Source organism: Ailuropoda melanoleuca, chromosome 17, assembly GCF_002007445.2.
Source record: "Ailuropoda melanoleuca isolate Jingjing chromosome 17, ASM200744v2, whole genome shotgun sequence".
Taxonomy (NCBI): domain Eukaryota; kingdom Metazoa; phylum Chordata; class Mammalia; order Carnivora; family Ursidae; genus Ailuropoda; species Ailuropoda melanoleuca.
The window spans coordinates 2,316,367-2,335,987 of NC_048234.1; the positions used below are offsets into that span (position 1 = coordinate 2,316,367).

General features: G+C 52.5%; 1 protein-coding gene across 1 annotated transcript; it reads left to right on the forward strand.

Annotated features, from left to right (window-relative positions):
- Nucleotides 1-12,489: 12,489 nt before the first annotated feature.
- Nucleotides 12,490-19,544, forward strand: LOC117796995 (tumor necrosis factor ligand superfamily member 12-like). Its single transcript, XM_034647270.1, has 7 exons — nucleotides 12,490-12,502; nucleotides 13,188-13,477; nucleotides 13,639-13,686; nucleotides 14,237-14,312; nucleotides 14,997-15,050; nucleotides 15,139-15,174; nucleotides 19,357-19,544. Exons 1-7 carry the CDS (start codon nucleotides 12,490-12,492, stop codon nucleotides 19,542-19,544), a joined length of 705 nt encoding a protein of 234 aa, XP_034503161.1.
- Nucleotides 19,545-19,621: the final 77 nt, after the last annotated feature.

The window sequence follows — 19,621 nt, forward strand, 5'->3', positions numbered from 1 at the left end:
CATGACCCAAAATGCAAACTCTCTTTCCCAGTCCTGCAGAATCAGAAACGGGGGGCAGGGGGCTGGCAGGAGCTGGTGTTTTAACAAGCCCTCTAGGTGATTCAGATGCACCCTAAAATTCGCCCTCGTGCTTCAGGGAGGAGCCACGCGCAGCCGAAAAAGCAACCGACAGAACTCAAGAGACCCAGGTCTAGCCCTGACGCCTTGGCTTTCTGCACACTTGCCTGAGCTCTGAGTCTGCCGTTTTCACCTGTGAAATGGGTATCAGAGGGTCACCGGAGGAGTGTGCTGTAAGGATTCAGTGAACTAAGACTGTAGACAGACAGTGCCAAGCATGATGCCTGGGACGTGACAAAGGTCCAGTAAATGCCAGCCATCCCCGTTACGACCGCTTGTAATCCGTCCCCTTAGCGGACAGCTGTGCAGATTGGGGCAAGGCCCCCAGCTTCTTGGCCTCATTTTATTGCTTTATTTTATAACATGCAGATAACAGCTGCCGCCTCCCAGCCTTCTTTGGAAAAATCAAGGAAGATAAAACAGGAAAGCAGTGTTTTCCCGGAGCTAAAACATAAAACTATGCAATGTGGAGTAAAACACAAGAGTTAGGAAAAAAGGGGCGCCTGGGTGGCACAGCGGTTAAGCGTCTGCCTTCGGCTCAGGGCGTGATCCCGGCGTTATGGGATCGAGCCCCACATCAGGCTCCTCCGCTATGAGCCTGCTTCTTCCTCTCCCGCTCCTCCTGCTTGTGTTCCCTCTCTCGCTGGCTGTCTCTATCTCTGTCAAATAAATAAATAAAATCTTAAAAAAAAAAAAGAATAATTAAAAAAAAAAAGAATAATTAAAAAAAAAAAAAGAGTTAGGAAAAAAAAAAAAATCCAGCCCTAGGGGAGCCCGGGCTGGCTCAGTCGGTAAGAGCCTGCGACACTTGATCTTGAGGTCCTGAGTTCAAGCCCCATGCTGGGTGTGGAGCCTATGTAAAAAAAGGAAAAGAGGGGCACCTGGGTGGCTCAGTCGATTAAGCATCTGACTCTTGGTTTCAGCTCAGGTCATGATCTTGGGGTCGTGAGAGCAAGCCCCTTGTCAGGCTCTGCACTCAGCTTCTCTGCCCTCTGCCCCTCCCCCACTCATTCTCCCACACAAACACGTACTCTCTCTTTCTAAAATAAATACATCTTGGGAAAAAAAAGAGTATATAGTGAAAATTCTCTCTCTCTCAGCACAGACCCCCAGATACGCAGTTCCTTTTCTGCAGAAGAAACTTTTGGTACCAGTTTCTCGAGTCTCCTTCCAGACCCATAGGCGGTGCACGTATGGGACGTGTGTGTGTGTTTTGTACTTTTGTTTTGTTTTTTTTTAAGATTTTATTTATTTATTCGACAGATAGAGACAGCCAGTGAGAGAGGGAACACAGGCAGGGGGAGTGGGAGAGGAAGCAGCAGGCTCATAGCGGAGGAGCCTGATGTGGGGCTCGATCCCATAACGCGGGGATCACGCCCTGAGCCGAAGGCAGACGCTTAACCGCTGTGCCACCCACGGGCCCCTGTACTTTTGTTTTGCACTGAACTGTCCATGTTAGGGCTCGGTTCTTAAACGGCTGCAATGTCTGCGTTAGATTTTGTCCAGTTTTTCTGCCAGAAATAATTGTACCATGAAAACAAATACACCGCTTTAAAGTGGGTCACGGGGTGACCCCAGCTCTGCACTCCTGTAGAATCCTGCCAGCAGCCAGGCCCGATTTCTTTCCAGCCGGTTTTCCCCTTTGAGAACTGGATTGCTGGGTGGCCCACCCAAGGCCTTACCCAAGGCCAGAAGCCAGAGGAGATCAGAACCAGGTTTCTTGTTTCCCAGATCACTCCTGGCCGAGGGGTTAGTGGCTGTGGCTGTTGGCTGATAGGAGGCCGCGCGTGTGTGTGTGTGGGTGTGGGTGTGTGTGTGTGTATTTACATTTGCCATCCCAGAAGGGTCTGAGGCACCTGCCACTGAGGTATCAGGACATGTATCTGCTTTTCCCACATTGTCTCCTACTTAGAGGGAGCCTGGCTGGTCTGGCCCTTCCTAGTGAAGCCAGACCTGAGTCAAGCTGCAGCTCAGGGCCAAGGCAGAGGCAGGTGCCAAGGGCCGGGGGCCCACACAGCCCCGTCTGAGCTTGGGGACAGAGAACCAGTGGGGGGGGTCCAGTGCCTATACCATCTGAGAGTCTGGCCCCCTCCTGACACTCAGTTCTTGTCTGGGCTGAGTCTTCGTTCAGGGCAGATAGGAAATGGATGGAGAGCTAGGATACGAGTAAAAATCTTGGGACTCAGGTAGAGAGGCAGAGAAGCCGGTGAAGTTCAGGCTGGTGAGTGCCCGTCTAGCCTTGAAAGGCTGACCGCTCCTCCTTGCTCACCAAACTCTCCCTAGTCTTCACAGCTGGGCCCTCTCTCCCGTCGTCCTCTGGAAGGTAATGGAAACTGTGGGGAGGGAGGTCTGAATTCTGGTGCCCCTGCTTCCTGATGGTGGCATTGGAGCAAAATCATTCGCTGATGCAAGAAGTATTTACGGAATGCCTGCTTTGCGTAGGGCGGTAGCTGGGTTCCGGGAAGCAGGTCAATGAGTCACGGCCGGCTCCTGCTTCCATGACGCTGACAACAGAAGAGTGGGATGAGTGACGTGATGGGCTGTGACGATGGTCGGTGGAGCTCGGGGCAGCTAGGACAGAGAGGGAGGCCCTCACCAGGGACAGCACAGGAAGAGAACCTGAAAGGTCCCTTGGGCGATTCCTCGGGACCCACCAAGGGAAGGAAGCCATTCAGTCATCAAATAAACAAAGTGCCTACTGTGTGCCCGGCATCGAGCAAGCCACCAGACGCGCCGTGGGGCACAGGCAAACTTAGCCTCCACACTCAGGGTGTCTCACACGCCAGCGAGGGGACGCAGGTGATAGACACAAATCGTGGCCAAGGCAAGGAGGGAAGCAGTGTCGTGAACAAGGAAATGGGGAGGGGATACGGACTTGGGGTGGGGGGCACAGGGGAGATGAGAAAGAACCTTGGGGTGTTGGACCAGAACGAGAAGTAAGAGAGAGACAGACAGAGGAGGGAGGCAGGAAGTGGGGAAGGAAGAGCTCAGAAACGGAAGAGGACCCAGGAGCCAGATGGAAAAATCTCCCGCTAGGCACATGGGGAACAATTTCAGTATTAGAATGCATATGACTTAATGGATCATCCTACATTTAAAAACTACATGAATAACGAGTGCCGGGTTGTGCTAAAAATAAAAACAAATAGTAAGTGGGGGAGAACTGAAATCACAGTAGAAGGGGGTTAAGAAATGCAGAATGAAGACATCTGTTTTGAAAGCAAAGCAAGAGCTGATTCAGGCCAGAATCATGAAAGGAGGCTCACAATTCTAGGTGGATGTTCCTTGGAGAACAGGACTCTGGACAAGGGTCTCCGACGTCTCTCCGCAGACTGTACGTTACAAAGACCTAAGCGGTCCCTTGAGGGTAGACAAGCCTGGCAGATGTGATCTCAGCCAAAGGGATCACAGTTAACATCGTGGGTGATGGAATGAATTGATGGCATTTGTCTCCCGCCTCGAGGCATCAAGGACACACAGGGTTTCTGTGACTTCCCTGCCAAAAACGTGCGACAGGAATTTGGTCGGAAGGACAACACGACAGGGCGCTCTGGTATGGGATTTATACTATAAAATAGAGATGTCATTTTTGTTCCCGTTTCTGGCACAGAGCTCCTAAAACCCTGGGAATCTCCCAACCGATGACAACCACGGGAGCATCTCTTGTCATGGCCTTCTGAACCAGGACAAAGGAGCCCCTGTCCCCCGCACCCCGGCTTTATGTTAATGAGGTTATGTGACTGGGAGCCCCTAAGGGTGGGCCGGTGGCCAGGGGCATCAACCTCGTGTTTGGAGGGTTGAACCAGCCTCCAGGCGGTGGGGAGAGGAGTTAAAGATTGATCTCAGTCACCAATGAGTGATGACTTGATCAGTCTGGCTGTTCAGAGTTGCAGCCTTCTGTAATAAAATCTTAGCAAGGACACCGTTTTCCTGTGTTCTGTGAGCTGCTCCGGCCAAGTCATGGAAACTGGGGAGGAAGTCATGGGAGCCTCTGATGATAGAGACCATCAGGCAAGAGGCACAGGTGTCCCAAGTGTGTGGGGGCGGGGACAGCCTGGTAGGACCTTCTTCACCTGGAGGGTCCCACACTGGCTCCAGGTGGAGCGTGGAGCTCAGTTGCGGGGCGCTCAGCTGCTGTCACAGAATTGGTGGGTGTGTGGAAAGCCACATACCTCTGTTGGGAGTAAAGCCGCGTAGCACTGAGTCAAGGAGACCAAGCAGGAAGTGAGTTCGTCCTGTACACATTTTATAAAACGCCTGACCTGTGCTCAGGAGTATCCATGTCCCAGGGGTCACCGGCACCCGGCTGGCTCCATGGGTGGAGCGGGTGACTCTTGATCTCGGGGTTGTGAGTTCGAGCCCCGGCTGGAGTGTAGAGATGACTTTAAATGAAAAATCAACTTAAAAAATTTTTTTAAAAAGCATTCCCCATGTAGGGTACCCTGGGGTGAATTCAGTGGTCAATTCTGGAATGCCTGTGTGAACTCTTGTAAAAACAAAATTCAGCTAAGTACATTGGAAGATCTCATTGATTTTTTTTTAAGTAACTCTGCCCAATGTGGGGCTCAAACTCACCACCCGGGGATCAAGAGTCACACGCACGGGGGTCCTGGGTGGCTCAGTCGGTGAAGCGTCTGCCTTTGGCTCAGGTCCTGATCTCAGGGTCCTGGGATCAGCCCTGCACCGGGCTTCCTCCCTGCTCAGCGGGGAGTCTGCTTCTCCCTCTGCCTGCCCCTCTCTCCCTCTCTGTCAAATAAATAAATAAAATCTTAAAAAAAAAAAAAAAAAAAAAGTCGCNAAAAAAAAAAGAGTCGCACACACCACAGACAGAACCAGCCAGGCACCCCTCTCATTAAACGACTCACGGATGGAAGCCCAACCAGCAGGGAGAGAGACTCTCGGAGGGCTGGTACAAAATGGAAGACTTTTATAGGAGGAAGGTGGGGCCAGAAAGTTATTAGTAAAAGAAAAGGATTGTTCCAGGCAGGCCAGCTTTGTAGGGGAGAAGCCAGGTGTCTTACCCTGCGCACGGCCTCATCCTGCCGAGGGCGGTGGGGACAGCCCCGGTGGCCCCCTGTGCTGCACACGGAAAACTCCCCTGGGCTGCATTTCTGGGGGAGGCTGAACTGCGGGGAGATGGGTCTGAAGCACTGCTTTGGGGCTTCTACGTGATACCATTTGGGGCCTCTTTTTTTTTTTTTTTAACTCATTCGACAAACTTTTGCTGGCACTGAAAATAGGCCGGCCGAGCCTCCCCAGCCCCCTGCGTTTACAGACCGTGGGAAATCCCTTCTCTGCACGTGAGTGTTATAAATCAAACAGGGCCTCCAAAAAAAATTTTTTTTTTTAAATCCTTATTTTCTCTTATTATCATGGTAGAAAATTTGAGAAGAAAAGCATAAAAAGCCAGAGGAAAACAAATCATACTGGCGGATTTCCTTCCAGTATTTTTCCTACGCTTCCCGCTTTTCCCAAGTCACTTCCAATCGGTGTCCAAAAAAATGCAAGTTAATTTTCATTTTGGCCGCAAACCAAGAACAAAAAGGTTAAGCGTACTGAATTAGTTTTTCAAGCCAGAGTTAAAGGCTCTGAGGATGATGTCTCCAAGGGTCCAATCCCTGTTTTTTTCCATTAGCAGGTGTGAGCCCAGGCCTGGAGGAGGCCAAGCGGCTTCCCCTCCCCTCCGAAGACTTCCTGCTTTACCAATTTTTTTTTCTTTCTACAAACCCAAGTGCGGCATTCACTTGTTAGAGCAGAGACTATTATGATGGAAAACAAGGCTGCCTCACCCCTTCCCATCCTGTCCCACCCCTGCGACCCACGAGCAAGCCTTGTTAAGGTTCCTATTTCTCGTGGAAATTATTTCCAAAACCGTAGCTAAAATGTGTATCCTTCGATTTCCTTCTATATCATCCGTAGTGAATATTGACTTTGCAACACAAAGCATGACTCATTTAACCAGCTCCGCTTTGTCTTCCACTCTTTCCAATAAGTCTTTGTATAAATATTTTTGTTGTTTGGTTTTCTTTTAATTTTTTTATTTAGGGGCACCTGGGTGGCTCAGTGGGTTAAGTGTCTGCCTTTGGCTCAGGTCATGGTCTTGGGGTCCTGGGATTGAGCCCCACATCAGGCTCCGTGCTCAGCGGGGAGCCTGCTTCTCCCTCTCCCTCTGCCCCTCCCCCCGACTTGTGTGCTCTGTCCCTCTCCCTCTCTCCCTCTCAAATAAATAAATAAAATCTTTTTTAGAAAAAGCTTTATTTATTTATTTATTTATTTATTTGAGAGGGAAAGAGAGAGGGAGAAGCAGACTTCCCGCTGAGCAGGGAGCCCCTCGCCCAACCCCACGGGGGACTCGATTCCAAGAGTAACTTGTAACTCCTCTCCCTCCGTGTCCCTGCGCAATCTTTTCTCTTACAAAGTCAGGATTTTGAGTATTTACAGTCTTGAAAGTTGAAATCCAAGGAGCGGTATTTGGACTCTTAGGGCTGTGTCAATAATGGTCAAGGTCGGGCTGAATGATGGGTGGGATTACACGCCCTACTTACAGTCCCACAGTCCAGGAGAGTGGCTCAAGCATTAAAAATCATTAAGTAAAAGGTATCAGTTAAATACAAACAGTTCATATCGTACCTAGCTATTCATTTAAGAGAAAAGTTTCTTGGGGCGCCCGGCTGGCTCAGTGGGTGTGGCATGTGACTCTTGATCTCGGGGTTGTGAGTTTGAGCCCCACATTGGGTGTAGAGATGACTTAAAATCTTGAGGGGCACCTGGGTGGCTCAGTGGGTTGAGCGTCTGCCTTCAGGTCAGGTCATGATCCCAGAGTCCTGGGATCGAGCCCCGGGGCTCCCTGCTCCATGGGGAGTCAGCCTCTCCCTCTGCCTGCCCCTCTGCCTGCCCCTCCTCCTGCTTGTGCTCTGTCTCTCTCTTTCTGTGTCAAATAAACAAAATCTTTAAAAAATAAAAATAAATAAAATATTGAGGAAAAAAAGGGGGAAAACAGTTTCTGCTTCAGTTTTGGAATTTCCCTAGAGATTCTAATTGTTTTTCTTTCTTCTCGTACGCTTTACCTGTTTCATATCTTCATTTATTTAAAAAATTTTAAAGTTTTATTTAAGTCATCTCTACGCCCCACATGGGGCTTGAACTCGCGACCCTGAGATCAAGAGTCGCAGGCTCCACGGACTGAGCAGGCCGGGTGCCCTTGTTTCTTTTTTTCAAGTTATGATCCGTGACATTTAGTCAGTTCAAGTCCCACTTTGCCTCCTCTTCCAAGAACTCATTACCGCTCAGTTGTCATCCTGGCCCTCCTCCGAGTGAGAGCCACTGTTTCCTGAATATCCTGTCGTCTTTTTTCTGGTGGCTCCCACATTGTGGGGAACACAGCCACAGTTTTCTAGGCAAGGGTGTGCGGAGGCCAACTTTGCGCGTCAGCACTCGTCTTTATCCTGTCCTTACACTTGGGGGTCGTTTGACTCCATCCAGAATGCTGGAAAGAGATTCTTCTCTCTCAAATGGTAGCCAGGATCAGGGGTGCGTGAGCACCTGGCTCTGGGGGTCCCCAACGGACCAGGTTCGGCCTCTCGCCGCTGACAAAATCCAAAGGCAAAGAGACGGGCGGTGGGGAAACAAGACTTCAGTGAGGCCAGCCCCGGGAAGACAGCAGACTGGCGTCTCAAACACTGTGTCCCAGGCGCTGAAAATACTCGGAGGGTTAGGGGAGGAAGATGTGGGGCCAGGGTCGGAGTGTGCGGGCAGGCGGTGCGGCTGGCATGAAGGTCAAAGGTCAAAGTCACTCACTATCTTGCGGTCACTCGTGGGTGGGGTCCTGCTGGCTCAGGGCAGTGCTTATCGCTTGAGACATAATTTCGGTTCCCTCAGGTGATGCTTTGCCGGCAGGGTCTTTTGCCAGAGTTGAGAGGTGGGCCGGAAAGGAGAACACAATCAGAAAGTTCCAGATCAACATGGAGGTGATCGAGGCCCTGTTCGGAAACTGCAGGCATTTCTCTCTTTGATCTTCTAAGATTTGGTGCGATTGGTGAAAAATCTAGACATTTTGGTCCTTGTTCCTTGAGAGGAATTGTTTTTTTCTCTTTAGAAACTCTTATTTTGAATCCCTTTAGTCTTGACATTGTGAAATTTCATGAGGAAGTATCTACATATTTAATTTTTTATTCATTATCTTTTTTTTTTTTTTTTTGGTGCAAAAAGGTGATTTTATTAAAGCATGGGGACAGGACCTGCAGGCAGAAAGAGCTGCTGCCCGTTCATTGCCTTCCAGAATGAAGGTTCTGGAAATGATCTTATTTGTTCGTAAGGTATTTTTCTTCCCTCCATTTTATTCAAATTAATTTTCTGGGATTCTTTGTTATTTATTTTTTATTTTTTTATTTGTTTGAGAGCGAGCATGAGCGGGCTGACGGGCTGAGGAGCACGGAGAGAAGCAGACTCCCCGTGGAGCAGGAAGCCCGATGCGGGACTCGATCCCACGACCCTGAGATCACGACCTGAGCCGAACGAAGGCGGGTGCTTCACCGACTGAGGCACCCAGATGCCCCTAGAGTTTTTTCTCAATTTCATTTTTTTTTTTTTTTTTTTTTTTTTTTTTTTTTACTCTTAGGGTTTTATTTTTAAGTAATCTCTACACCCAACGTGGGGCTCGAACTTACAAGTCCCAGATCAAGAGTCACACGCTCCCCTGGCTGAGCCAGCAGGTGCTCCCATAAAAATAAAATGTTTAATAGAAGGATTAAAAAACAAGAGTGGGGGGGCCCTTGGCTGGCCCAGTTAATGGAGCAAGCAGCTCTTGACCTCAGGGTCATGGGTTAGAGCCCCATGTTGGGGGCAGAGATTACTAAAAAAAAATTAGCTATTTTTGCAACCACATTTTTAGACAGAGAAATATTTCTTGTTTTCTGATTGTTCCTTTTTCCTATAGCATCTTCTTCTTGCGTGATGGATGTTTTGTCTTCTTGAAACCTTTAAGTATATCACGTGTTCTGTTTGTACAGTACCGCCTGGCAGGCACAGCTCACAGTTACTGCGGGTTCAGTTCCAGACCACGGCAATAAAGCAAGTCAAATGAATTTTTTGGTTTCCCGGTGCACATAAAAGTTATGTTTACACTATACTATGGTCTATTAAGTGTGCAATAGCTAGTAACTAACAGCTTATATGGCTTAAAAAATGCTGGGGCGCCTGGCTGGCTCGGTCTGTGGAGCGTGTGACTCTTGGTCTCCAGGTTATGAGTTCGAGCCCCACGTTGGGTACGGAGATTACTTAAAAAAAAAAAAAAAAAGCTAACAATCATCTGAGCTTTCAGCAAGTCATAATCACTGATCATAGCTCACCACAATAAATATATAGTGACCAAGTTTGAAATATGGTGAGAATTCCCAAATTGTGACATAGAGACGCGAAGTGAGCAAATGCTGTTGGAAAAATGGTACCAACAGACTGGCTTCATGCAGGGCTGCCACAAACCCTGAGTGTGTAAAAAACACAATGTCTGCAAAGTGTGAGAAAGCGAAACACAATAAATGAGTGATGCATGTTTCCCTGTTGCCTCCAGTGCCCATCTTCTTGTCTGTCTGTCTGTCTTTGCATGTTCTTGGTTCTCACATGTGTGGTGATCATTGGTAGTATTTCATAAAGAATTACCAGGGTATCCCGGGTTTCCTCTGCTGGTATGTAAATTATACTGCTTTTCCTCTAGAATTCTCTCTGGTTGGAAATTCTGCCTGGGAATTCCTCGTGGATTAGGATGGGATAAGACACATACACTGGGGGCACCTGGGTGGCTCAGTCGGTGAAGCATCTGCCTTTGGCTCGGGTCATGATATCGGGGTCCTGGGATCGAGTCCCACGTCCGGCTCCCTGCTCAGCGGGGAGTCTGCTTCTCCCTCTGCCTCTGCCCCTCACCCTGCTCATGCCCTCTCTGTCAAATAAATAGATCAAATCTTAAAAGAAAAAAAAAAAGACATTCCCTGAAGAGCTTCAACTGGGGTGGGGAAGGCTGATGGTCAGCTGTCAGATGGTGGGTCACCCCAAAAGCTGGAATAAAAAACTATTTATTCTGGATTGCCCACATCCGTACGAGAAGGCTTAACGTCCCTCAGACAACTGGTTCAATTTATTTGGAGACAAGCTCTCCACCATCCTGTCTGAGGGAGGGACATGCCTTCTGGGTGAGGAAGGGAAGTGGGGTCATCAGCTGGTGCTGTTGGCCTGTCTTGCAGACCTTCACTCATTTCCAGAATTTCACTCCCACCTCTCCCCGCTTTCCTGTGCCTGCGGATCGGGGAAATTGTATCTCTTCAGCAGCCTAAGGAACTAGGCTTGGCCGGCAGACCCCCTCGTCTTTGTGCTCTTGCTTCTTTTTGTATTCTGTACTTTTCCTGAGGACGGATTGGAGACAAAGGACAATGCCTGACCTGGAGTCAGACGTCCTGTTTTACTTTCTAATTGTTCCACACACCCAGTATGCCAACGGATGGAGGCCTGTGGTGATGGCTCATTAACCAAACTCAGTGGAAATCATGGAAGTATTTACTGAATACCAGGGTTGTGTCCCAAAGACAGGGCTTGCTTGCTTATTTATTTTTTATTTTATTTATTTCTATATAATTCTATTTTATTTTTTTAAAGATTTTATTTGACAGAGAAAGAGCACAAGCAGGGGGAGCAGCAGAGGGAGAGAGGGAGAAGCAGGCTCCCCGGTGAGCAAAGAGCCCGACGTGGGGCTTGACCCCAGGACCCCGGGATCATGACCCAAGCCAAAGGCAGACGCTTAACCAACAGAGCCAGCCGGGCGCCCCTGCATCGTCCCTTTTCCACGTGATTTGTGTGCACCCCAATGACCCCGACCACAGCCATGAAGCACAGAGTAACACGGAGACACTTGTGTGTGAGAAGGAAAGTCACAAGTTTGAAGTACAATGAAATGAAATCACTGCCATTAAGTTATATAGATCCCCAAAATGATCAGAACTCCCTCTGGGCTTTCCATCAAAGTGTCTCGGGCTTCCTCCTTTTCTCCCTGTTCCAAATGTCATCCACCAGAATCCCAAATGAAGTATCTGTCTGTTCAGTCATTCCAGAAATATTTACTGAGTGCTCCCCGTTTGCCAGACATTGTGCTGGGCACCAAGGATAAACAGAAGACATATGTGGTCCCTGTCCCCTTGGAGCTTTTAGCTCAGTCACCCAACAGATGTGTACTGAACATACATTAACATTGAGTCACTGCAGGGTGACAGCTGAAACTACCAGCCGGGGACACTTACATCTCTGTGAACATGACTGTTCCTGTCTTCATTGGTGTAAAGAGTATTCCAAGAGACGTTTGTTCGCCCAGGAAGATGAATGTTGCAAATTAACTTGATTGCTTATTCCAGGAACTTCCTGAAAGACGCATCAACTCTTCAATGGAAAACATCAGCTGACTCTCCGCGGCCCGACTAGCTCTGTCCGTAGGCCTGTAGAGTGTGCGACTGTTCACCTCAGGGTCGTGAGTTCAAGCCCCACATTGGGTTAGAGATTGTATTAAAAAGCCGAAAAACCCCACAATCAATCAGGGGTGCCTGGCTGGCTCAGTGGGAAGAACATGGAACCTTTGATCTCCATGGATCATGAGTATAAGCTTCATATTGGGCATAGAGATTACTTTAAAAAATCAGCTGATTTTCAATAGAAATATCTATCAACTTGGGGCGCCTGGGGAGCGCAGTCGTTAAGCGTCTGCCTTCAGCTCAGGGCGTGATCCCACAGTCCTGGGATCGAGCCCCACATCGGGCTCTTCCACTGGGAGCCTGCTTCTCCCTCCCACTCCCCCTGCTTGTGTTCCCTCTCTCGCTGGCTGGCTGGCTGTCACATAAATAAATAAAATCTTAAAAAAAAAAAAAAAGAAATATCTATCAACTGACGGTTTACACCTTAAGACTGTTTGAGCCCCTCACTTTGCTATGTAAATTCTGCATGAATCCACCTGAACCCTGACCTACCCTAATCAATCCCCACTCTTACCACAGCTTGGAATGACCCACTTTAACAACATCTCAATAAATTTCGTGGGTTTGCCCATCTCCCTATAAGGCGTTGTCAGACCTTTGAGGGACAAGCAATAAACTCTTTGTCTTATCAACAGCTGGTTCTAGTTATATTTGGGGAACCAGCATCTGACAAGGTGCGGGGACACAGTGAATAAGATCCTCCTGGAATTTCCATTTCAGACACAGACAATAAGCAGAAACCAGGAAATAGACGTTATACTTTAGGATGTCGACGGGGAGAGAGTAGCCAGACCTGTCATTACAAATTGTGACAGTTGACAAAGAGAGGACACCAGAAGGGACAACGTGGGCAGCTCGGACCCACATGAGGAAAGATGGTCTGGAAAACTCTCCGAAATGACTAACTGGGGGAGAGGGTGGTCTGAGTGTGCCAAGTAAGGAGAATAAAGGCGTTGAGACCCTGAGGCAGGGAGGGGGTTCAGCCGATTCCAGAACACGAAGGGAACCAACAAGACCAGAATGCAGGGAGACGTAAGACTGAGCAGAGCCGCAAGGCAGAAGCCTTTCCAGAAAGTTCCTTAGTTAGAACCACTGCTTCACCCAAGCTAATTATTACTCTTGCAACAGGACTTTTCACTGCAAACGTGCATTAGTGAACGTTACAGGTTAAATGCATTTTTGAGGGTGTTGCTGTTCACCTAAGTGTTTTCATGGCAGAAGGAGTCCAGCTTTTGCCAATTTCATGCATCGGGCTCTTGGAACTCCCGCTGAACTCACTTAAGCCCCATGCTTAGCGGAAGCCTGTGTTTCCACAGAGAGGCATAAAGGGAACCCGCTAACTGGGGGCGGAGGCTGGCACGAGGGGGGGCCAGAAGCTAGCTCTCTCTACCGCAGGACGCCGCCGAAGTTTTGATCAACTCCCCACTCATCTGCCGAAAGAAGTGAGCACATGACCCGTGTGAATGATGTCCTCAGGCTCTCTTCCAGTTTCGTGCACGGAAGGGTTGTCCTTCTCTGCAGCCGATAAAATCCAAACGGCTCTCGGCCTTCACCCCACTGCAGGGTCATCCCAGTCCCGGGCCCGAAATCCAGTCCGGCCGGACGCAGGACTGGTCCCGTCGGAGGCGCGGGAGTCCCGCCGCCTCCCCTCCACACACCGCACCCGGGCCTGGGTGGAGTCCCCGCGCGCTGCGCCCCCGCTCCCGCTCCCCGGCCGGCCGGCCGCGCCCGGGGCCCCTCCCGCGAACCCCGGCCCCGCGGGCCTCCTCCTGGGCCTGGGCCTGGCGCTGGCCTGCCTCGGCCTCCTGCTGGCCGCGGTCAGCCTGGGGAGCCGGGCATCGCCGCCCGCCCAGGTGAGGCCCCCGCGGCGCAGCCCTCCCGGGGCCGGCGGGGCGCCGAGTCTGCGGAGCCTCGGATGGGGCCGGGTGGGCCGAGGGCACGGGGCCAGGAAGATGGGTGGAGGGTGAGATGTCAGGTGGAGCAGGACGGGGTGACGCTGCCTCCTTCCCAGCAGGAGCCTTCCCAGGGGGAGCTGGTGGCGGAGGAGGACCCGGACCCGCCGGTGAGTGGCCGTGGGTGCCGGGCGCGCGCTGCTGGGCGTGGGGAGTGCGCGCGAGCCGAGGGCGCAGGGTGTGCCCTGACCGTGCCAACTGCGTGTGTGCGGGGGTGTGCACCGCCGTGCATGCGTATGTGGGACGGAGAGAGAGGGAGGGTGCCGGCTGTGTGGAAGGGGTTTGTGTCACCTGAGTCGGGAGTGTTTATTGGCTATGGGTGAAGTGGGGGTATGGGGTGGGGGGAGCCTGCCGTGGAGGAGGGATGCTGCTGGTGCGTGCAGGGTGTGTGCCCACTGTGCACGCCGACCGGGTGTGGGCGCGTGTGCGCTGTGCCGAGTGCGCCGAAGGGTCTGTGCGGGTTTTGTGTGGCGGAGGGGCTGGGGGGCGGGGTGGAGGCCGGGGCCTGACCCCAGGACCTGGCCTCCCCTTTGCCTCCCTAAGGCTTGTGTGCCTGCTGCTGGCTGGTGCCTCTCCCGACGGGGGCCCCCTGTCGGTCTCAGTTTAGTCTCTGGTAGTCCCCGCAAGACCCCGGTTTAGCCCTGCCCTTAATTCCCCTAGGAACTGCATCCCCAGGCAGAGGAAAGCCAGGATCCTGGGCCTTTCCTGAAGCGGCTGGTTCGGCCTCGCAGAACCGGTGAGCATCCCTCAATCTGACCTTCGGGAATAATCATAGTGGCCGGTCTGCGGTGGTTTCTGCGTTCATTATTGCTTTTGTTCAGCGTAACAGCCCCACGGAGTGGGCAGAGCCAAAACCCTCATCTTCACTTACGGTGGGGATGGAGAAACTGAGGCTTAGGTGGGGGGATTCAGAGTCAGGCAGCTAATCAGTTGAGCTGCAAACCTAGAATTCTGGCCCTCTCTCTCATAATCCACTCCCATCTCATGGATCTGCTTCTCACTTGAGACCCTAGGCCAGATATGGAGGAGGGGATGGCCCAGGGTTAGGAGAACCTGTGGGGTCCTGATGGAGACAAGGTGGGGGAGGAGGCGGAGGCCAGGGCCCCGGGAAGCAGAGAGACTTGGGAATGGGATGACCACGTGACCCTATGTCCAGGTTTGCACGGGGCTGTCCCCACTGACTGTTACCCCGTGAGATTAAGAGCAAGCCTTTTGCTCTCAGAAACAACCCAGTTTGGGTGATGAATGATGCAGTCATTCTGCTTATGGGGATGGTGTGGCCTGCGGCTCTGAGGCCGGGAGTCCGGACAAGAATAAGGATGCTGGGGCTCTGAGAGGGAGGCGCAGCTGGGGAGCGGCTCCGGGGCCCCCCAGAATAAGGGGGCGCTATATTCCCTGTCTCTCTTTCCCTGATTCTCAGCAGCCAAAGGCCAGAAGCCTCGGGCTCGCAGAGCTGTTGCTGCCCACTATGAAGGTGGGTGATGGGGGGCCGTGCCCGGGGAGACGGGTGGTGCAGGGGTGGGGCGGGGCGGGTCTCAACGGCCCTTTCCTGTGCCTTACAGTTCACCCACGACCGGGACAGGACCGAGCGCAGGCTGGTGAGACCCCACTCCCACCTCTGAGCTCTCCCCTGACCCCCACAGCACTGGCCTCCTAGAAAAGGGGGCCCTCAGAACCTTTCACTTTCCGCTGCCCTCCCCGCCTTCAGCCTGGGAACCCCAGAAGCCAGTTCAAGAAAATCCTCAGGGCTCTCTCAGCTCCCAAACCTGGTCCCTGTCTGTGACCCAGGCGTGAGAACCCAGGCAGACTCCCCACACCCAACCACCAGCCTTCGGTCTTGTGCAAGAAACACATTTGAGTCTTCCCTCTTCTTCCCCCACCCACGTAATCCGTGAGTCTTCACGCTCTGACCATTTTTCTTGAAGTGTTTCTGCTGTGCTCCTTCTCCATCCCTACCCCACCTCCCATCTCAGCACCATGACCTCAGAGCCTCACACCCAGTCTCTAGCCCCTTCCCCATCCCAGCCCCCTGCCCCTCCTTACTCGTGCCCCGCTAAGGCCCTCCGGACTCACTGTCATTGTTCCATTGCTCCTCGGCCTGGCTGCAGCGTCTCCATGGGCTGCTCTCCACCCCTTCTCCCTGTACACTCTTATGCAGTCTCCACACTTGCCCTGATGCCTCTCCCCACCAGTGTGCCTCTTCCGAATTTTGCACACACTGTGCCCTCACCTGGAATGCCCTTCCGTGGGACAGGCCAGGAGACAAGGCAGGAGGGTGGCTGGGTATAGGGGGTCTGGCAGCTGAGATGGAGGCCAGTAGAGGGACTCGGTGTGTGGCTTGAAGACAGGCCTTGCTTATGGGTTGGATGTGCGGGGGAAGGGAAGAAATCCAAAGCGACTTCTGGATTTTTCACTTGGGCATCCTTGGCAATAATGATGCCATTTTATGGAGGTGGGGTTTACCAGGGAAGAAATAGGTTGGGAGGTACGTAAATTAATAATGGAATTCCAGATCTCATGAACAAGTGGAGAAGTGATGATAAATGAGGGAGTGCCCCAGGCGGGTGGCTGGACATAGTTGCCCAGCCAAGGCTGGGTTGGGATGCCTACGGTCAGGAGCCATGGCCATACGGATGGTGTTTAGAGCTCTAGGGTTGAATGAGACACGAGGGGGAAGAAGGGCCCCAAGAGTGAGGCCCGGGGGCTCTCAGACATCCAGAAGTGTCACAGAAGAGGAGAACCCAGTGGAGACTGAGAACCAGTCCGACAGAAGGGAAGAAGGCCGGGGAGGAGGGTGTCCTGTGATCTGAGAGAAGACGTGGTCTCACCAACAGGGTGTGGTTGTCTGTGCTGAATGCAGCTGAGAGGTCACATGATTTGACCATGGGGGTTTGGTAACCTTAAAAGTCAGCTGGTGACCTTGGCCAGGGTGGCTACAGTGGTGCAGTTAGGATAGAAGCCAGTGTGGACGGGGTTAAGAGAAAATGGGAAAGAGGAATTGGAGATAGCGACAGCCCTTTCCAGAAGTTTCTCTGTGATGAGCAGAGCAATGGGCCAGTGGCTGGAGGGAGATGTGGATGGAGGAAAAATTCAGTCCTTCTGGGGATAAGCAGTACTGCAGGGATCTTAGCTAACATCGACGGAATGTCCCGTTCATATAGACCTCCTAGCGGGTCCTAAAAGGAAGATATTCTGATCTGCTCCATTTTACAGAGGGAGGTTACTTAACCTGTCCGAGGTCATGACGATACTCAGTGGTGGGACCAGGATTCGAAGCTCGCTAGAGTGTGCTTGTGGACTGGACATGCCCAGCGCAGGGGAAGGGGGGACCCGCAGGGCAGTGTCCAGAAAGGGGGCAAGGGGTGGGTTCCAGAATGAAGGGAGGGACACATCGTCCCATCATCACAATAGGGTCCGTGGAGAATGTGAGCACAGGTCAGTTTTTGGCTCTGGTCGGGGGAGGTGAGGGAGCCCTTGCCTGACGAGTTCTGGGTCCTCTGGACAATGAGGAAGATGGGCAGGTGGGTCCAGGAGAGAGGGTACAAAATCCTTGCCTCGATGAGAACCAGAGCAAGAGGAGAGTAGCCAGGCGGTGAAGAATGCCCACGTGAGGCGGTGCTTGTGACACCGCAGGCCCAGGCACACCATGCTCTTTGGCCAACCGGCCTTTCCTGCAGCCGGCTCCAAAGTGGGGAATGTCCTCCCTCCTCTCCCCCTACTCTTCATGCCCCGGAGCCAGCCCTTCTCCCCTCCAGATGGACCATTTAGTTGAGTACTTACCCAGACATTCACTCCCCCGCTGCCTGAGAACGTGCTGTTGGTAAGGACCTGAGAACTGCTGTTGGTAAGGACCGGGCTCGGCGCCCACAGGGAATGACACCCAGACCTGTCCTCAGAAGATGACCGTCTAGGACAGGAGACAAGCATATAAATTTGGGAATTACAGTACGCCGCGACGAGAACAACAAGGAAAGTGGCACAGAGGAAGACAACTTTACAGTGGAGTCAGAGACTCCTTCCCCCAGGAGGCGTGGGCCTTGAAGCAGGAATCAAAGGTGGACGAGGGTTCAAGGACGTTCCAGGTAGAAGGAACCACTTGTGCCAAAGCCCTGAGTTGGCCAGGAGTAAGACGAGCAGCTCCGTGTGCTTGGAGGGCAGTGCTCATGGACAGCGTGGGCCGGGAGCTTGGGGGAACACAGGGAGCCAGGCCACAAAGGGAGTCTGGAAGGCATTCTGAGGTCAGAGCAAGAAGAGGCAGGCTCCCACCTGCATTTTAGAAACCTCGCTGTGCGGTCATGTGTAGGGAATCAGCTGTAGCAGGAAGAAGGCAAACGGGGAGTCCGACCGGGAGGGAGGCTGGGAAGAGCCCCCGCGGGAGTGGCAGGGGCCAGGCTGGGGAGGGAGAGGGCCCAGCGACTGGGGTGGCAGAACCTGTAGGAACTGGATGCTGGGGATTCACGTGGGTGAGGATGAGGGAGGGCTGGGCAAGGTGGCTGCCTAGTGAGGCCCGGGAGAGCCGCCGGCGAATCCAGACAAAGCCAGATCTGTGGGCCCTGTTCACCGCCTCCCTCTGGCCTCCCACCAGCCTTCGCTGGGTGCCAGCTCAGAGCAGGCCTGGCCCTGCGTGCCATGCCACGGTAGCGAGAAGGAGGCCGTGGTCGGACCCCACACTGGCACATAAGTAAATAAGCCGGATGATCCCGTGCCCGGGACGGCTATGAAGGAAACGGGGTGGGGAAGAGACGACAGGTGGGGCTAGGACTGGCTGTTTGGACCTGGGGGGCCAGAGAAGGAAGGGCTGTCAGCTGAGTGGGGATCTGATGGAGGGAAGGGGCTCACTGTGTGCAGGGGCGGGGGGTGGGGGGGCAGGAAGACAGCAGGTGTCCTGTGAGCTAGCCCCCTGTGTCATTGAGATTGGAGTGGAGAGAGAGACCGGGGTGGCCCGGGGAGGACCCGGGAAGCCACCTGAGGTCCTGCTCCGTCATTTTATATTCGTCTTCTTGGCCATGACCTTAGCTCTCGGCTTTTTTATTTTTTGGCACGGTTTTATTGAGCTAGACTTCACAGTACCGTACAATTCACCCACTTAAAGTGGACAGTTGGGTGGTGTTTAGTCTTGGCCTGTTCACACAGTTGTGCAGCCCTCAGCACGGAAAGACACCATGTATCCTTTAGGCAACACCCCTATTTCTCCCACCCACCCCCAGCTCTAAGCCTCCACCGATCTAGTTTCTGTCTGTGTATTTATTTATCTGGGAATTTCATGGAAATCCCATAACATGTGGTCCTTTGGGACGGACTTCTTTCACTTAGTGTAATGCTTTCGGTTCGTCCCACAGGGCAGCATTTTTCTTTTTAAGGGTCGAATAACATGTGGCCGTGCCACCGTTTTCTTTATGCATTCATCGTGCGATGGACATTGGGGTGCCCTTCTCTTATTTTTAATGTTCGTAATCCAAGTACTACATGATTCCAGTGCGGTACGTAGACGTTCTCAGAGTGACAGAGGCAAACAGCAGAGACACAAAATACCAAAGCCCCCAGCGCTTCTTCCGTCTGGCTCTTCTCCCCGGAAGTGGCCGGTGACACCTTGCTTCTCACTGCTCTGGTCACAGACCGTGTAAACGTCGCATGTCTTCACACACTTCTGTCACACCGCGGGCTCCCTGGGCCCGCGCCGTCTCTGCCTCTTCTGGGTGAAGGGGGACCCCCAGTCTTATGTCCTCAACGGGCCCCTGGGGAGGGTGAGAAAGTCCTGATCGCTGAACACCCCCCTTCAGGTATGGACGGGACGGTGCGCGGCTGGGAGGAGGCCAAAATCAACAGCTCCAACCCCCTGCGCTATGACCGCCAGAGCGGGGAGTTTCTGGTCGTGCGGGCCGGGCTCTATTACCTGTACTGTCAGGTAAGCCCCACCTGGCCGCATGGTACAGCGGGGATGGGGGCCCGGGGGGCAGGGGCGAGCTAAAGCGGGGAGGGGAGCTGGGGGTCGCCGAGGCTGCTGGAAACGGAGCGGCGGAAAAAAAAAAAAAAAAAAAAAAAAAA

Coding starts and splice junctions, on each gene's coding strand:
- LOC117796995 (XM_034647270.1), top strand. Junction 14,313..14,996: donor GGTTCGGCCTCGCAGAACCG/GTGAGCATCCCT, acceptor CCTGATTCTCAG/CAGCCAAAGGCCAGAAGCCT. Junction 15,051..15,138: donor TGTTGCTGCCCACTATGAAG/GTGGGTGATGGG, acceptor TGTGCCTTACAG/TTCACCCACGACCGGGACAG.